At 42.9% G+C, this 19,230-nt stretch overlaps 1 protein-coding gene and 1 long non-coding RNA gene across 3 annotated transcripts in view; one reads left to right on the plus strand and one right to left on the minus strand.

Annotated features, from left to right (window-relative positions):
* Positions 1-14,004, minus strand: part of TOX (thymocyte selection associated high mobility group box) — a 297,838-nt gene extending 283,834 nt beyond the window's left edge. Inside the window, exon 1 of one of the 2 annotated variants that reach the window (XM_081258280.1) lies at positions 13,425-14,004. In XM_081258280.1, the coding sequence (XP_081114406.1) occupies positions 13,425-13,526 (102 nt within the window). In that variant the 5' untranslated portion in view covers positions 13,527-14,004. The remainder of the gene's footprint in view (positions 1-13,424) is intronic. The other variant, XM_081258279.1, reaches the window with a different exon arrangement.
* Positions 14,005-14,331: 327 nt separating this feature from the next.
* Positions 14,332-15,857, plus strand: LOC308629928. The gene is made up of 2 exons (XR_014017739.1): positions 14,332-14,559; positions 14,847-15,857. It is a non-coding gene; the product is annotated as an uncharacterized lncRNA (long non-coding RNA).
* Positions 15,858-19,230: the final 3,373 nt, after the last annotated feature.

Raw genomic sequence — 19,230 nt, forward strand, 5'->3', positions numbered from 1 at the left:
CAGCCTAGGAGTTACTCTTCTAAGAAACGAACATCCATATATTCATTACTGTCATTTTACCGTAAGCACACTGTATTCTTGCTTTTCTTAACCAAAATTCAGAGACAGTTTTATGGTCCTTCCCCCTCTCAGAAATACAGCCTTTCTTCTCCACTCCCCACTCGCCCCCAATTTTTTTTCTAAAGATTGCAAGTTATAGAGAGGCAACTGACCTCAGTGAATTTTTCCGCTGGCTGACATTTTTTTCCCTTTCTTTTCAAAGTACTCTTTAGGGAAAAAGAAAAAGATAAACACACTTCATATAACAAGTGCCATAAGAAAAATATGTTCTGGCAGACTTTTCCCAACTTGTAACAGAAAAGAATTTACATCATCCAAGTATAAGTGCAAAGAGTAAAAGAAAGAAATTTCCAAATGGATTTCTGTTCCACGTTCAAACTCCAAGGCTAAGGGAACACAAGTGTTTCACTTCAGAAATGAATAACGAATGACTTCGATACACATACACCTTTCTCTTTTTGGAAAAATTGCACATAAAAGGGCATTTTTTTGGCATGGCTGACCTGCAGAGACGTGGAGCTAAGCAGAGTCATGAATTCACTCGCTCTGATATGCACACATGATACGCAATTAAAATCTCCATTCACATTCCTGCCGGGTTGTCAATCATGAGGAAAGCCTTTTTGACAACATTCAGCGAAGCGTACCAACTAAGCGCTCAACAGGAACTTAAACAGTAACAGCTTTTGTTACCAGCAAGAACGATTTTTTTTTTTTAACCAAGATTGGGTTCAGTTTCTAAGAAATCATTATGCTCTGAATTTTAGGGCCTTTCATTAAAAATGAAAATGTGTCAAGAAGATTTTGTATGGCAAGTGATGTGATGTAATATCTAGAAAATAGGAAATACATAAAAAAATTCTAGCCTTTTCAACCGGGGGGAATCTTTTTAACTTTTCCCGTTTAGAACAATGAACAATGATCTTATAAAGCAGTGTTCTGGGAAGAAACGTGACGTTTCTAATTCATTCTGAAGCTTTTTACTAGAATTTTCAAACTTTTCAAAGAGATCGGGGCTCTAATCTCACTTGAAAAGTGACTGACCAGTTTATAAGCCAATAGGAAAGTGACTTTTTTTTAAAATCATAAGAAGAATATTTAGCATGTCAGAAATACTGCATGCATCAAACCTTTCAATTTATGGTGCTCCACAGAAAATATTATGCACATAAATTCTCTCCAGATGAACCCAGAAGGTACTCTGCTCATAACTTAGTTTCTGTTGAACATCTAATCAAAGACTGTGCGCCCTTCATAATAGCACATTAGTGTGCTTTAAAGTCATAAATCCATAAAAACAGGGCCCAGTAAAATTGAATACAGGATGCTTGTTAATCGGCTACTGTGTCTGCTTTGAGCAGCTAACCTTGGATTATAAATTTGAAACAAGTTAATACTATCAGATATTGAAATATTTGTCTTCTTACTTATCATGCTCTGTAACGGAGAGAGCAGATGCACTGTGACCATTAGCAGTCATGACAAATTGCCTTGCTAATGAACGTTACACACTGAAAGTGCCATAACTGATTAAACTACAATTTCCCACTACGAGAGAGAGAGAGAGAGAGAGAGAGAGAGAGAGAGAGAGAGAGAGAGAGAGAGAGAGAGTTGGGGACTCCAGCAGTGGGCAACTCTGATATCCTGCCAACAGGCCTTCAGGGCACAGTGTGATATTTTGAAAAACACTCTGAATTCCATATGAACAGATTCTAGAAGCCTATGTGTATACAACAGGTTTTTAAAGAACATTAGAAAAAACAGCTTAGGTTGGAGCTGATGAGCCATGAAAAATAGATGTGTTTTAACTGTTTGGTATCCTTGCAAGTAGGTGTTAAAGAATATTCTCTAGGGTGGGTTTCTCTCTCTCTCTTTCTCTCTCTCCTTCCCTTTCCCAGCCCCCAAAACATCACGTGTGCTTTGCATTTCACATAAAATCTTTCTTTTGTCGGTTCCTTTGTTGGTGCAAAATTGGCAGCAGTTCAAATTCAAAGTACTCCTATTCATTTACTGACCAATGTCATTCTAGTTCACATCAGCCAGCGAGCTAAGCTCTAAAAACATAAAAGACTTGCTTCACCACCGACGAATAATGTGTACATTTTTACAGAGCTTAAACCTTAATGCTGTCCCTGAAACTAACAATACAGTATATCTTATCATCCCTTTTTCACGAGCAGGCAGCTGCTGAAACGCTTGCCACTTCAAAATATCAACTGCTTGCCAGTTTTCCTACACACACCCTGTCAAACTCATGTACATTGTGCAATGAAAATGGTGCAGGACTGAAAGCTAGAAATTGTGTCCAATTCTGCTGTAAGGGTATGATGTGCACAGAACAATGTATGACAACCGTAGAGACTACAAACAATGGCACCGGAGCCAGGAACTTCATAGATCACAACTGCGCCTGTACATATTTCATTGTAGGCATTATGTATTTAAAGCATGACAAATGTACCCTCGTACATTATGTTCTGCACAAACAGAAGCTCCTCCCACCAGATCGCCTTTTGCGTTTCTCTTGGTGATGGAAACACAGTTGAGTTTCCTTTCTTTTTCTTCTCTTGAAACATTTAAGGTTCTCAAGCCCTAAAGGAAAAAGACACACTCTCACAAACACACACACACAAGGTTATCAAAATGAATAACAGAAAACAGAAGACAATAATACAAGATGAGAAAACGAGATCTTAACATTTTTGGCTGCTCTCTGAGGACACAAAAGCAAGGATTATCTTAAACACTAACCAAGGGTGTCAAGAGAACTACACTATCACTATGCCTATAAATTGTTGTCTGCCCAATTTTAATGCAGATAAGTGCTGGCTTATTGATTTGCATGATTTTCTAGCAAAATGGAATTCCCACGTGAATATGTTGTGTGCAGAAAATATGGTTTAAGAAGCTCTTGCTATTATTGCTTCCCTATGCCAAAAGAACAATTAAGCAAATAATATTTCACTACTGTTTCAGGTCTACAAACTAATGTGGATTCCTGTCTGTTTAGACTTTAAATATCCCTTCCTGTTTCCCCCGATTCGCTCTGTTTACTTTAAATGATTCTGCTTATTGAAAAGTTGATTTTCTTCCAAATGTCTCTTTAAATAACATGTAAAATCTGAAAACGTTCTCCCTCTGGAACACACCTACTCAATTACAAAGGGGTTCGTGGCTATACCAACCTCACACTAATTCAGTCAATGACTGTGGAAATGGAAACATGTTTATGGGAGAAGATTCGTATGAATCTACATTCATCTCCTCCACAACCTCGCTTAGGTTACAAAACCTTTATCACACAAGTAGCTTGGAGTGGAATTAACTGACTCGAAGCGAAGGAAGATGAACAGGTATGTTTTCAAGGTGTTAATAAATATTTTGGAAAGAGAATAGGTAGTTTAGGTGCTTCGAGGTGCTGACCTGTGCTGTGTTGATTAGTGGGACAATGATGCATTATTAACACACAGCAGCTGTACCTGAACTGCTGCCATGAATATAAGAGCCTTTTATAGCCATCAGGGGAGTGAGGTAGGAGGCCTCTATTAACCACTAGACATGATTAGCACATTATGTGAACTTTAGTAGGCAAATTATCTCTTATTGAAATAGAATGTTGCTTATAACTAATTATAAACATGATTTTTAAAACTTCCCAGTGAACAACTCAGTGTTTTACTACCGTTCAGCTCATTATTGGCTGGTAATCGACAAAAATGGGTTCTATTATGGGATGTACTTACAGGAGCTGAATCTCCAAAGGCAGACCTTGTCAGCGAAGGCTGACTTTCAAATTGTTTGGCATTACAGGTTCAGGGTTATTAGCATACATGCAAACTTTCTCTCTTTAATTAAGTCAAACTGTTCATGAACTAGAAAAGCTGCTTTGGGAATTTTCTTCCTCTTTATTTCTTTAATCAGTTCTTAAAAGATTAGTTTTGCAGTAAATTTTGGAGAGTTACCTTGAAAAATAACAGCATAATTTATTTCAAAAAGCTTAATTTTGGGAGAGTAAAGATTATCCCATTAGCCTTAGTAAGTGAACACGGCACGTAGAGTCCATTATGAACAGTCTTTTATGCCCTGGCAGAAAGTCATTAACATAAAATAAATCATTAGCTTTGATATTAAGCTTCTAGTATCTGCAGGTTTCAATGATTAATGTTCATGACTGCATCTGCCAAATGATAAAATATACGTTTTGTTGAAAGGTTATCCTGCCTCTTTATTATTAACATTTCTCTTTATACAATTGTTCCTGGCATTTTAGGCAGAGGCATACATACTGGTATAGAAGGAAAGAACCGGTTGATGCAATGGCTTGGAGATGCTAGTGCATCTAACACTTTATCCATCATTTTTCAAATTAACCATTTAACTGAGTTAAAGGACTTAAGGAATTCAGGTGGTGTGCAGATATGCTTTCAATGTAATTGGACTATCTTTAGACCCAGTTGGTCCATTCTTTAATTAATCTTGCACATTATATTTCCCATCTCTGACCCATATATCAGAGGAAGGTAGTGAGGGGCAAGCTTGCTTGCCTGAAGTCAGGAACTGCAAGAGGGCATTTCCCTCCGGAGCAGGTATTCTCAACTTTATTTCATCTTCTTACACAGCATCATAGGCAACAGCTTCCACGCTAGCATCTCTCATTAGGTGCACTGACTCGCAACGCAGAAAGGGAAAAAGACGCCCCCTGGGGGCTTATCAATATCTGAGAGAGGGAGATTACAGGCTACCTGGGTAGCTACACACACCCCATTTTCCCCAATTCACCTTCGACCCTCTAGAAAGGTTATTCTTTTCACTCCTTTCCTGAGAGAGTCACTAGTCTACAGCTTTGGAAGACACATTCATTTCAGTAAGGTAGCAGAAACAGAAGAAATGGACTGAGAAGATGGTATTTTTCTAAGGTCTACCACTGTTTGAATTTTTTAACATCTTTCCTCGTGTGATTTCTAAATAATCTACCTGTGTTGACTCCTTGATTCTCATAAAGGTGCCTTGATACAAACATTAATTATTTCCTACTGTGGATACATGGAAGATTGGGACACAGGTGGATTAAAGGTTTTAGTTTCAGAACTTTTACCAGACATCAAACAGAGTCAGGCTTCTGAAGAGAATGGGAAACAGAGCGGGAGGGAATCATATCCTTTCAGGGTTATATTTATTTTGCCTAAGGGGTAAGTCAACACAGGTTCAAGAGCCCCAGTTTTTATATGCAATCTTCAAGAAGAGTCTTTTCTTCAGAAAGGCCTAGGTGTTCCTCAGAAAAGATCCAGTTCTTTAGTCTTATTAAGGTATAATTTGCCCAATTAAAGCCCTAGCATCGTGAAAAGCATCGTCTCATGTGAAATATGGCGACATTTCTTAAAAAGGAGTGGTAATGAGGCACATTCCTACTGACCAGTATGATTGCCTTTGTTGTACACGTTGCGAGATTCTGCCATTTATGATAAATTCTCATGCATCTATGGGCAGAATATATCCAGGACCATGAGAAAGACAGAAAAACACATGCTCACCCAAACACACACACACACACACACACACACACACACGCACCAATTTCTCTGACTAGGTAACTTCCAGATAGGGGCTCAAAGACTTTAATGGAAAAGTATTCCATGTAGTAGCTGATAGTGCTACAACTGTGGATCAGATACCTGTAACTTATAATCACATAGTAACTCAAAACATTTTATATTTTCTCGGCCACTAGCAAAACTTCTTTTTTTTTTTTTTTGCGGTACGTGGGCCTCTCACTGCTGTGGCCTCTCCCGTTGCGGAGCACGGGCTCCAGACGCGCAGGCTCAGCGGCCATGGCTCATGGGCCCAGCCGCTCCTCGGCATGTGGGATCTTCCCAGACCGGGGCACGAACCCGTGTCCCCTGCATCGGCAGGCGGACTCTCAACCACTGCGCCACCAGGGAAGCCCCTAGCAAAGCTTCTTATCAGCCAACCATGGCCCTAGTTTATTTAGGAGTCCTTTCAAGACAGTTTCATCGAAGCACATAACTCAAGAAAGAAAAACAATAAATACTTGGCTAATGCAGAACCATTAAAAACTCCAAAGTGAAAAATGGACAAACAGAAAAGCATTAACAGTGACACTGGTTTCATGACCTTTGTTATTATAAATATAAATCAATGACGATGTTTCATAAGTACAATGGCAATCTGAAGATAGATTTTAAAATTTAACTTTTTAATCAAGGAAGGGAAACTTGCCTTACTTGCCTATTCAAACTAAAGAGATCTGGGAAAATATCCACACCTCCTCCAGTGATAGAGCAGGGGGTTTCTTTCTGGCATCATCCCTCCTCTGATCTTTTCTGCTACACCATCAACATCCAGGCACAGAGCAATATAATGTTCCCATTTTCAAAATGAATGCTATAGGGAGGAAAATGTTATAACCAGGAAAGTCTCATTCAGGTTAATGTGAATTCCATGTCTCAAAGTATTACAGAAGAACTGCTATAATTAACAGTCTTTTGGCACTTCCATTATAAACCACATTTCTAAGCAGTTTATAACTCAACTGTTTTTAATGAGAAATTACTCTTTGGGAAGAAACTTGGCATGCATAGTTTAAAACAAAAAAATGCTCAAATTCATCCGGGCAGACGTAAGCTGCAGCATCCTGGTGCTCAGCTTTCCTAGTGGGACAGTCCATGTAAAAAATGCACTGTCTACAGCTGGCCCCATCAACCAATGGAGAACAAAGGCTATCTGACTCTGGAAAGTGCACCTTCAAAGCAAAAGATCAACTGAAAATACAATTGTTCTTGGGCATCCTCTGGGGACTGGCTCCAGGACTCCCCTCAGATACCAACATCTGAGGTTTCTCAAGTCCATTATATAAAGTGGTGTAGTATTTGCATAGAACCTACACACATCCTCTCCTATACTTTAAATCATCTCTGGATTATTTATAATACCTAATATAATGTAAATGCTATGTTAAGAGTTGTAAATACTATGTAAATGATATGTAAATAGTTGCTGCTGGTGCGCGGCAAATTCAAGTTTTGCTTTCTGAAACTTTCTGGAAATTTTTTCCCCGAATATTTTCCATCCAAGGTTGGTTAACTTGCAGATGTAGAACCTGCAGATATGGAGAGCCGACTGGATATCAATAACATCAAAGTGGAAGTAAATAAGAGAAAAAGTATCTTCAAGATAGGTAAAAGTAAATATTCCCCATGTTAAAATTTTGTTTAAATTCAGTTTAAACAAGGTAGCTTTCAAACATTTAGATGCTTCATGTGGAAGCTCCTTGCAGGCAAGATTATAGTTATGGTTTGGGGGGCCACAGTATTTGTTAACTATGGTTTACCACAACCTTGTTTTCTCCTAAAGGTATACATTTTAGATTCTTAGATTTGGTTGTATACAATATAAGTTTTATCTTAAACAACTGACAATATGTTTTAAATGTAAATGTTAATAACATTTAATGAAGTCATGATAACTATATTTAATTTTCCTTGAGGTGTAAGTTAACTATTCTACCTTACGACTTCCCAGAAACCCTGAGATTCGCGTTTGGATAAGCTAAGATGTAGGATGATAAAAGTAATTAGTTAAATAGGTTCTGCATTTCCAACTATTCCCATCTTAGTCACCTATGCATATTGTGATAAGAACACATAAATAGGCCAACCCACATACTCACTGTAAGTGTAATTCAGCTAACTTACTATGTGCAACTAAACATCAGGAGATCACAGTCCCACTTTCATACTATTTTAAAGATTTTTCACAGATAGGGGATGTTCAAGGAGCTGATTTCAAGCTCTAAATACACTGTATAACATGTGCGGGGAGAGGTGAACTATGAGAGCTTAGAAATACCCACCATGGTTCTCCTCTCAGCATCATGTCTATGTTTTCTTAGTCTATTATTCTAGGCTCCAATGTCATTCATTCAGATGGGGAAAAGGAGGGTAGCCTAGTTCAGGATTTTAAGAAGTGGATATGGGACTGAGGACTGGCAGATTCCAACTTCCTTACCCCAAAAAAGGTCAGGGACTGGAGGAAGAATAGATTTGTTAACACGGTTATGATAACAATGACGGCAAGTAGAAAAGGGAGCATGGCGGCCAAGGTAGCCATGATGGTGAGCCACGTATCTGAGGAGAGGGAGGGCTTCAGGTTCGAAAGTACACACCGCCCAGGTTCAGACCCAGACTGGGAAGGAGAAAAGCAGGGGAGGGGGAGTCGTTCCAGGATTGGGGGTGTTTGGGAAGGGGGTGAAAAGGAGGGAGGGAAGAGGCACCAGACGCACAGACAGAGCAGCTGCTGAGGGCAGGCTTCCATCAGGGCAGGAGGATCTCCAATAGCTGAGAAATATCCCCAGGGTCTTTTCAACTTTCTAGGAAGTTAGCAAAAGGTTGGAAAGCAGTAGAATAAGTCATCCTTCATAGCTAAAGAAGATTCTCACCCCTACCCCAATTCTCTAACCCATCCCTTTCTTGAATTGAGCCTATCACACAAAAAAAATGTAGGCCCACAAGAAATAGTTCCACACACCAAAACCAACATTTGAGACCCAGTTCTGGTACCAAGAAAACCATTGTTAAACTTGGAACTTTCCCTACTTCTTTCAGGTTCAAGTACCTTACTTCTTTCCTCTGTTCTAAGCCCTTGCAATTATGTCATTTAAAAAAAAAAAAACTACAACAGGCAACTGAGATCATATTGAAATATCAGTTTAGTTTTTCCAACTAGGCAAAATATCAAAACGTTCCTTAATATCATCACTCAGTAACTTCTAACACACACGATAAACTGTGAGAACACTAAACCATGCGAGCTATGTTAGAAATAACATCATGAGCTCCAAAGCTCATAACTGTAATTGTTGCCTAGACATTTAAAATCGGAGTTTATGACACTGAAATATCCCACAAAGTCAAGATAGCTAGCTACATTTGAGGGTTTTGTATGCGATCTGATTTAGTGGCCAAAACCATATGATTGCTTAGCTTATGCTCTTACCTATAAATGTATTTAAAACATATTTAAAGACCTCAAAACTTATGAAAGATGCCAGCTTAATAACACTCCCATGGGAGTTTTAATTACACTGACGATGTTCAGAGCATTGACTATGAATTTCCCAGAGTCCTAGGAGTTATGGGGGCGGGTGGAGAGCTAATCAAGCGTGATGCCCTCAATTGCTTATAACCCTCCCCTTCCTCCTCCTCCTTTTTCTTACATTTATTAAAGTAGAAATAATGACTCCATCATAACGTGCTTGCAAATCCTGTATTTTAGATAGGATGAGTTTTGCCACATTAAAGTACAATCCATAATACTCTAAATAGGAAAATAAACTCGAAGGAGATTTTGCAGAGATGATAATAAATCTTGTTTTTCTCAGAAGTTATCAAATGTCTAATGTTAGCCCTGACATTTTAACGCCGAGTTCATCACCAATAGGCCCTTCCTCCTATGTTTATGTGAAAAGATTATACACTGTCCTCCCTCATTTCAATGATAAAAGCCCAATATTCCAAACGCCCATTATTCTTCACTCTGTATATAGCCAGTATGGGTTTGTGTTTTGAACTTCCTTGTGTCTAAATCAACCAAAGAAAGATTCAGGACCTGATTCCACAAAAGCAACCGCTGAGAACAGTAAAGACCATTATTTCCTCTCCCACTGCTGGCAGAGGTCAGCATCCCTGTCATTAGCCATGTCATAACATAATTGTATTACTACTCCTTCTGTGGGCAGATACTGAGCAATAACTGAACACATCATATCATTGCAAAAATGAAAAAGTGCCACTTCTTTGTCCCAATTTAGCATAAAATCAGTGAAAACAATCTTCAGAAATGACACTGCACTAAGAAACTGAAAGGAACAGTTATTACTCTGTGGGTATGTATTTAAACTGATGCTCTGACATCTTCAACTAGAACCAAAAAAGAGGAGTCTATTTTACTACTGGACTCCAATTGTGAGCTCCTATAATCCAATTTCTTTTGGTAACATTCAGCTCAATTAAGGGATACACTGTTACTTAAAATGGCTTTAATTAAACGAAACTCCAGTATGGTACCCATCTCTCAATGTCTGAAATATAGCCATGCTTTAAGTTGCCAGAGGTGACCACTGTTACTTCCAGCCTACATGTTTCTGTCCAGTCTATGAGCTACACTGCTATTTCAAAGGCTGACCTATATACAGCAACGTGCCATCCGTTCTGGCTGTTTGTATAAGAGATGCCTCGCACAGTTGCCATAACCAGCATTGTTGCATTGTTCTCACTTTTCTCCTGCAATGGGCTATGTGAAAATGGAGGCCAGTTTGCATAGTGAAGTGCTCATAACGTAATGCGCTCTCATGATAGAGCGATACTAAATTAAACTGTTTTCCAAAAAATTCCTCCTACAGAGTTTATCAACTGAACAATGTAAGTAGTGTTTTGGCAATCTATAGAGCAGCAGTGCTGGAAAATGTCAGCAAAGTAAAACCACCTCATTTTAGTTTAGAAAAGCTTCAGGAAGAGGATATTCATTTTCTGGATTAGGGTCTCTTCTGACATTGAAAAAAATGTCACTGGAGAAACTAGTTACAACTGTGTGATGCTGAAGCACAGAAAGATACTGGTTCCGCTGGGATTCGGCACACTGACTTTAGTAAAGTGTTGACAGATTTAAAATAAAGACAATTAGTAATTTATGATCTTATCATCCTACTGAAAACAAATAACCTGACAAAGTGACTGTTTCTTGTAATAAACTACGTATTCATGACACCTCTGAAAGAGACAAGGTTTACTTTGCAGTCTCGTCTCTCTGGGAGAAGTCAGGTCCAACCTGTTTTTACTAAATGTGGATACAGATTTCTTATTTCACCTCTTTCAAACTTCTGCCCACCTTTCAGATCCCTGCAGATCTACCTGAGTCCCTGTAAAAATGAATTCTGGTTGACTACATTCTAAGCAACTAAAACTGTGGAGTTGGACAGAAATTTTGTGCCAATGCTAATCATGATGGAGTGGAAAACACCAGTGCCCGCGTTTTCTGGGGCCTAGCAAAGCTACTCCGTACACTGAGTATAAGCAGGGATCAGTGACAAATATATTTGTTAGACTGCTACCCAGAGAAAGGCAGGAGCAGACATCCTGTGAGAAACATTGCCTTGAAGTCTCTTCCTACTATTAAAAGTGTATCTTATGACTGTGCATCTTTAAAAATCCATTATTCCCTGGATAAGTAAAATAGAAGACTTGCATCCAGTCTATAGAAAGGGTGGCTAATTTGCATTTTAAAAGAACAGTTTGCTCCTCATACACCGGGTGACTTAAAAGGAACTTCAATGAGCTAGTAAAGAAATTCTGAAGACTTTCTAAATTAATTTATTCAATTCACAGCACAACCCACTAAAATTATTTAAAGCACTTAATTGGAAAATGATTTAATATATTGGAGTAATTCTTGATTTTCCAAAGCATTTAACTTTTAAATTAAATCTGACCCTACTATCACAAGAATGACGAGTGAAATGTGTCTCCAAGTCATTACCTTCTTTTTGGAGCCTAAAATCACTGATAAATTTAATAGGATTTGTCCAGTTTCATTGCCAAAATGTTTCTGACCTTTTGGTTCCAATTACTACTGCGGAATATGTCTTTACTATCCCAGATAAGATGCTACTTTATTATTATCGTCAGTAGTAGCAGTGTTACAAGCAAAAATAAAACGTTGCAAACACAAAAGACCTGCTCATTAAGGCAAAACAGACTGTATTACCAACAAATAATGAAACTTCATCACGCAAACTTCTCTGGCCAAAGTTACGCATGCCTTCCAACTTGCCCCTAGCTAAAGGGCCCCTTCCTGCAGGATGAAGAGCCTTTCTGCCTTGCACAAGACTAGATTTCCCTGGTTTCTAACTTGCCTAAACATCAACACATGCACATCCCTTTTCCTGGGTTTTGCACCGTACACACGGCATCGGGGAGCTTCTCCACGGGGTGATATAACTCACAGCTGTGTGTGTGTGCGTGTGTGTGTGTGTGTGTGTGTGTGTGTGCGTGTCGACTGACCAAGACTCGGAGTTGCGAGTTCGTTGCGTGATGGGGAGCCCGGGGGCTGAGGATGCAGCGCGCTAAATACCTCTGTATCGCGTAAAAAAGCTGTTTGATGATGACTCGCCACCAGGCAAATGTTACTAGTCCCAAAGATTTATCCAGCGGAATTCACCGAGGGGCCGACACGTAATTGCTCGCAGGGGCTGGGATATCTGACAGGGTTACCACGGGGCGGGAACTGGGCGTCTAAACCTCTCGCCCTGAGTCTCAGAGAACTCCATTCTCCCCGCCACGTTCACCGGGCGGGACTGCTTAGACACGTCCAAAAAGCCCGAGGCGAGGACAGCCGTGGACCTGCGGCTGCTCTCGGAGTCTGGTCCCCGCGCGTCCTCCCTCCGCGGGCTGGGAGTTCGAGGAACCCCGAGAGTCACCCCCTCCCTACGTACGCCCTGATTGCTGCATCCTTCGGACGAGCGGACCTCCGCAGTAGCCCCGGTCACCCTCACGGCCCACCTCGCCCCGGGCCCCCGCGGCCTCGGCACCTGGGGTCACCGGACTGTGAGCATAGCCCAGCCCGGGACCTGCTCCAGCCCCGCGCCGAGGGCGGCAGCTTTGGACGTGAACGCGACGCGCTCGCCCGGCTCCTAACAAACTTGCTGTTTCTGCGCGCACCCCCGGGCGGGAGCTGTCCCCCGGCTCTGGCGCCCCGGCGGCACCCCGGCCCGCAGGCCGGCGCCCGGACCGGTTCGGGAAAACAAAAGCGTTGCGGAGCGCTGTGCCCGGCGGGGGGCGGGGGCGTCTCCCTGGTCCCGGCACCCCGACTCCCGGCAGCTCCCCTGGCAACTAATCCAGGGCGGGGAAGCGGTGCCACGAGCCCCCGCCGCCGGGAGAGCAGGGAGGGAGGGAGAAGGGGAAACCAGAAAATAAACGGAATTCTCCCGCTCTCTGCCTGCGTTCCCGGACCCCAGACACACCCCCAAAGTATTCTGCCGTTCTTTTCTAATTTTTTTCAACGCCCCCCCCGGCAAACCCAGGCAGGGAGCCTTAGTCGCGAACAGCAGGAAGGAAAGGATCGAGCAAATCGTGTCACTTTCCGCACCATCGCGGGGCCGGGCAAAGCCCGGGAGCGGCTCCGCAGTATTTACTCCCCGAGGGCGCGCAGGGCAGCCGCGGGCTGCGAGCCGAGCGCGCCCGGGACCGGCCTCGGGCGAACGACCGCCCGGCCGCCCAGTGGGCTCGCCGCCGCCGCCCCCCTCCCGGGACCGAGCAGTCAGAACACGGCGGAAACAAAAGCAGAGCATTCACCTTGTTGCAATAGTAGGGGTCCAGGCAGGGAGAAGGTCCCAGACAGGGAGCGTCGGGCGCAGCGGCGGGCTGGGCTGGAGGTGGATAAAATCTTACGTCCATTTCACTTTCACATCAAGCAACTCCTTTTCTTTGCCTTTTTCAAAAAAGTGTCCAGCAAAACAAGCTTAGACGGAACAGAGAGAGGTGTCTGGACTCAGGAGTAAGAGAAACACCTTCCTTCCCTCACATCCGTTTGTGGTTTGTTTAAGAAGAAGAGGAGAAAAAAAAAAAAAAAAGAAAAAGAAAAGGGGGGGTGGGAAGCGCTCAACTCTCCCCCAAGCCGCGGCGCGCACCCGTCGGCGCCGAGCGCGCAGCCTGCTCCGCCGCCGCCGCCTCCCGGCCCCGCCGCCGCCGCCGGGCAGGTAACTTCATGCGCTCATTGTCCCCCCCGCCCGCCCCCCCATCCCCGCCTCCCGCGCCCCTCGCCGCCCGGCACACGCGCTCGAGCTCGGGCTCTAGGTACTGGGCGTTTTATTGGAGTCTCTGAGTTGCTCTGCTTTGAGTTTATTTTCTCCACCTTGGAGGCCTGGGATGGGGGAGGACTGGAGAGGGAGACGGGGCGGGAGGTGGGGGGTGTGAGCGCCCGGGGCCGGGCGGGGTGGAGTGCGCGGCACGACGCGGGCTGCTCGCGGCCCAATGGCGGCCGCTCGGGGCCGGGGGCCGGCGGAGGGTGGAGCGAAGGAGGAGGAGGAGGAGGAGGAGAGCGCTGCCGGGCCCGGGCCGAGGCGGCGGGACCCCGGGGAGCCTCCGCTGCGCCAGGGCCGCGCTCCTCCGGGCCAGCGCGTCGCACACAAAGGGGCCGGCGAGCCCGAGCCAGCTGCGGCCGCGGGGCACGGCGGGGAGCGCGCAGCCAGGGGGCGCTGTGGCGCAGCCCGCCCCGCAGCCCCGCCCCGGCCCCACCCCGCTCCCACCGCCCACTCCGTGGCCGTCCCCACCTCTTTCTCTGCGTCCCGCACCTCCCGCGGCGTGGCCGTTCCCCACCCCGCTGTCTGCTCCCCCAGCCCTATTCCCACTCTCTGGTGGAGGTGACTTTTCCAGGCAGCGCCGCTCTCGGGGCTGGGAGCCCTCAGGAAGCGCCAACCCTCTGCGTGCTGTGAGTGGGCCACTGTCCCAGGGACGCGAACGGACTTCAGGGTGTGGATGGGCTGGAAGGGTCTCCCCTCTCCTGCTGCTCGCTCCCGCCTCCAGGCCTCGCCTCCCCGTGATCTCTGTCCCTCAGGAGGGTTTGCGAAGGCTAGGGCTGCCTTAAGGACTCGCGAAAGACCACAGGGGTAGTTCAAAGGGTAAATAGAAAAACAATGATCAGCACACAAGATTGGGCTGGAGGGAAAACACGTGGGTTTGCTAATTGCCCATTACTGGATTCTTGTCCTTTTCTAGTTGGAAGCCCAGTAATTCTCTTGGAGGTCCACGGAAGACCTGGAATCAGCCTCCCTATTTCTCTGTTCCATAAGTGGGACGAGGAAAGCTCCAGTCACGTTTTCCCGCCTTACTTCTCAAACCCGGAAACTCGGAACTTCGTATCTCCTGGTGGTTGGAAAGTTTGGCGGATCTTGGCCGCTGTCCAACAGATTTATTCCCGGGGCTCTGTCCTTGGTGGGAACTCCAACAGGAGTGGGCGATAGTTACCTTCCCAGGAGGGAGCAGCCCCGTACACTGGACCCAAGGCCCTACAAAGAAGCCTGGAAATACTTCATCTGTTCCACTTGTTTCTGGTGCCAAGAAGGATACTAATAACATTTCACCACCGGGCACAGCCTTCTAGTGCACGTTGATTGCCAACTGCTCCGTGTAACTTTCCCATAGCTACGTTGCTTCCTCTGCAATTGAGAGCATCGGTCACGTACAAGCAGAGAGATCTGCAAGAAAATCTATGAGGACAGTATAAGGAATGATAAAATGAACATCACTGGGCGTCTATACATGGCTCCTTTAGGAACATTTTGTTAAGCATTGCTTTATACTTCTTACAGCCTTTTTCTTGTAAGCCATGGTTTTCTTTCTTCCCCTCGTCATTTTTTTTTAAAACATCTTTATTGGAGTATAATTGCTTTATAAAAAAACATGGAACGCTTCACGAATTTGCGTGTCATCCTTGCGCAGGGGCCATGCTAATCTTCTCTGTATCGTTCCAATTTTAGTATGTGTGCTGCCGAAGCGAGCACACCCTCATCATTTTTATAAGTGGCAAGAATCCAGCTTTCTCCCTACCTCCAGATTAACATGGTGCAGATTGATGTAGGGAGAGAGAAGTGTAAGAAAAAATAATTTTTGCCCACTGGATTCAGAAGAACCTCCATATTTCCAGATCATTCAAGGCACAAAATAAAAAAGTAAGAAGTAGAAAATATGTTCTTTCTTTAAATAAAGGTCTTTATAATAAAATTTAAATGAAGTTTTGTGGTTTGTAACATCAGTGTTCAAATTTCAATTGTAGATTCTAAAATGTGCCTATATGCATTTTCTTCCATGATTAAAAAAAAAACCTTTTAGGTTTAAATTAAACATTTCTAAGCTGAAATTTCTGTCAGCGATCCAGCATTTATTACCATCGTATTACATCTCTTCAAAATTGGATTTTTAAAAACTTCCTTAGCATCTGTAATTGATTTCTGTTCGATGGCCTTGCGAACATCAGAAGATGAAATAGTTCAGGGCGGAAACAATATTATTATCAACATCTTGACACCTGGGGGAAGATAATGATGTCTCCACTTTGCTCCACGGACTTACCACTTTCTTCTGTCTCAAGGGAAAATCCACGTGCAGTGTGTAGAGTCAAAATGATGTGTTTGTGTGTGCGTGGCCGTGGTGTTATGGGTGAGAATGTGAACCGTTGATAAAAAGGCTCTTCACTCCAATCACTCATATATGGAGAGTAGCCCCTGAAGGTCAGTGGGGAGTGGAGATGAAAATGGTGTGAATGATCAGTCATGCCTGTGTGATGAGGTCTCCATAGAAATCCCAGAAGTACGGGGTTCAGAGAGCTTCCGGGTTGGTGAAGAGTGGAGATGCTGGGAAAGTGGTGGCCCCGGAGAGGGCACGGAAGCTCTGTGTCCCTTCCCAGGTACCTTGCCCTCTGTAGCTCTTCCATCTGTTTGTTCCTCTATATCCTTTGTTATACCCTTACATATTCAACTGGTAAACAGTAGTCAACTGTTTTCCTGAGTTCTGTGGGCCGCTCCAGCGAATTAACCAAACCCGAAGCGGGGGCCATGGGAACCTCTGATTTATAGCTGAACGGTCAGAAGCACAGGTAACAAACTAGACTTGCAATTGGTATCTGAAGTGTGTGTGTGTTTGGTAGGGGGTGGTGGCAGTCTTGTGAGAATGAGCCCTTATCCCGTGGGATCTGATGTTATCTCCAGGTAGATAGTGTCACAATTGAGTTCAATTGTAGGACATTCAGCTGGTGTCACAGAATTGCCTGATGTGGAGAAAACCCACACATCTGGTGTCAGAAGTGTTGAGTGTACTAGTAGCGTAAGAGCAAAGGAGAAACACAGGAGGAGGACCAAGTTTTACCCAACTCACAAGGGAATGTGAGCTGTTGGTAAAAAATTTAAAAATCCTTAACTCCAATCCCTCATACATAGAGAGTAGACCGTGAGGGTCATCTCGGTGTAATCGGAAAAAATACTCTCTTTACAGTGCTCCACCCAAGGCCTATCACGTATTGAATGGGCGAACTTCTACCAAGAAAAACTTGGGGGAATTGGAATAGCTCGACCTCTGAGTAAATCTTATTACTTTGGGAGATAAAATAGTAGAGAGTCATTATATTACTTTTCAATTTCTGGAACATTTAACTCTGTCACATCTAAGTGTACTCGTTTGTCCATTTATTCATATATTTGTACATTCTTCAACAAAGCCGTATGAACGGGGGGCGGGGGGAAGCACTATGCTGTATGTTGTGTGTAGGTTAACATATAAAAACAAATTACTTAGGACAGTTTCTTCTTTAGATGAGTTTAGAGTCTTATCCAGCAGTATTTCCAACATTGTTTGATCAGTGGAGTCACCTTAGAAGCTTTGAAAAATACTTGTGCCCAGGGTCCTCCTGCATAGAATCTGATTCAGTTCATTTAGGGTAGGGTCTGGGCAATAAAACATGAATGAATTGTTGTATAAGTCCAAAATACAATTTGGTCATCTGAACTAGGAATTTTATGTACTCTCATTACCAGAAAGCATGTGTCTATGAAGGAAACATCTCCGTACTAGCATTGATGTAATAATATGGATAGCTACAATATATAAAATGCCTCCTACATCCTAGACCTGGTCCTCATTTCTTTACCTTTAATTTCACTGTCTCATTTAGTTTTACAAATTACATTGGAAATCCTAACCAGTAATTACAAACCACACTTAGTGTTTGATTTGGTTCCCTAAACATTACCCATCTTCATTTTAATTATGGTTTCATAAGTTGTAGTGTTTTCGAATTTGCAGTTGTTTTCCTTGACCACATTTTATGTTTACTGATTCTTTGTACTATGTCGGTAAGTCCTAAATCTTGTAGTAATGTCTCTAAATTACATACGGAGTGTGTTACTTTAGGGAAAATATCCCCTAGACAGTTCATCCTATCCGTGATTTATGAGAGTCTTATAAAAATCATTCAGCAACAAAGTGGTACTTCCTGAGGGACTTTTTTATTAGGTTTGGGAGTTAGTGTTTCTCTGAGGGAGACTCCCTCTATATATGTACTATGAGAATGAAACATAGGGATTTATTTTGAAATACCAAATTTTAAAACTAAAATCAAAGTATGCCATATTTTATAACTAAATTAATATTCAGTCTTTCACTGGCCTCTTATTTAAGGGTGACCTTTCCAGTAAAACTAATGCCTCAATCTCTCCTGTAGAAGAGAAGACTTGTTCTTTTTACAGACCATTCATTTGAACCTCATTGGGCCACCTTCTATTTTAAGGCACCTCGTTATGCATGTGTATACAGGTTGACCTTCCTAACAAGGTTATGGGGTGATATAGCTGTTTGTTTCCTTAGAACCTAACCAACCCTGAGTCCTACACGTTTTAAAGTTTTGAAAAACATCATTAATGGTTTTGATGGGAAAGGTTTACGTTGTCTCAACTTGCCAGTTAGAATTTACTGTTGTCCAAAGTCATTCAATATTTTTCTAAAGTAATTCAAATGTAAACTAGACTGATATGCAATACATAATATAATGCAACAAGAGAACGCAGAGTACTGAAGTTTATTTCCTGGGGAGACTAGCGAGAAATGACTAGATTCTAAGTCTTTCAACCAGAAAATAAAGGATTTCAGAATGATGAGGAAAGTTAGAAGGAAATGTTATAGGGCCCACGGATACCTCACATGGTACTCAATGACTCATAAAATGCGGTATTTTTTTACATAATATGGGAAGTGTGCCATGCTTGTACATTTTACCATTGAGTGTGGTACAGTACTTTGATCTTCAACAATATACGACATTTGTGGCATAATAGCTATAATAGGACTATTCAGCTATTTTACACAGCAATAATCCAGTCCTCTCTCATCAGGATAAACTGTGAGGACAAATCCTTTCAAAATCAGAATTAGTTCCTTGTAGAAGAGGGAGGCTACAATTATGCCTTAAATAGGAGCAGCTGCAACATGGTATCGGCCTGGAGAGTGGCAGTGAAGTGTTTTTCCAATGCAATTAAATGGATTTTTTTAAATGCAAACTAATGTTCTATAAAAAGTCAACTGTAAGGTGAGTAGGTGTGGGGTTGATGAGATG

This window comes from Mesoplodon bidens (genome assembly GCF_964165515.1).
Source record: "Mesoplodon bidens genome assembly, chromosome: 16".
Classification (NCBI taxonomy): Eukaryota; Metazoa; Chordata; class Mammalia; order Artiodactyla; family Ziphiidae; genus Mesoplodon; species Mesoplodon bidens.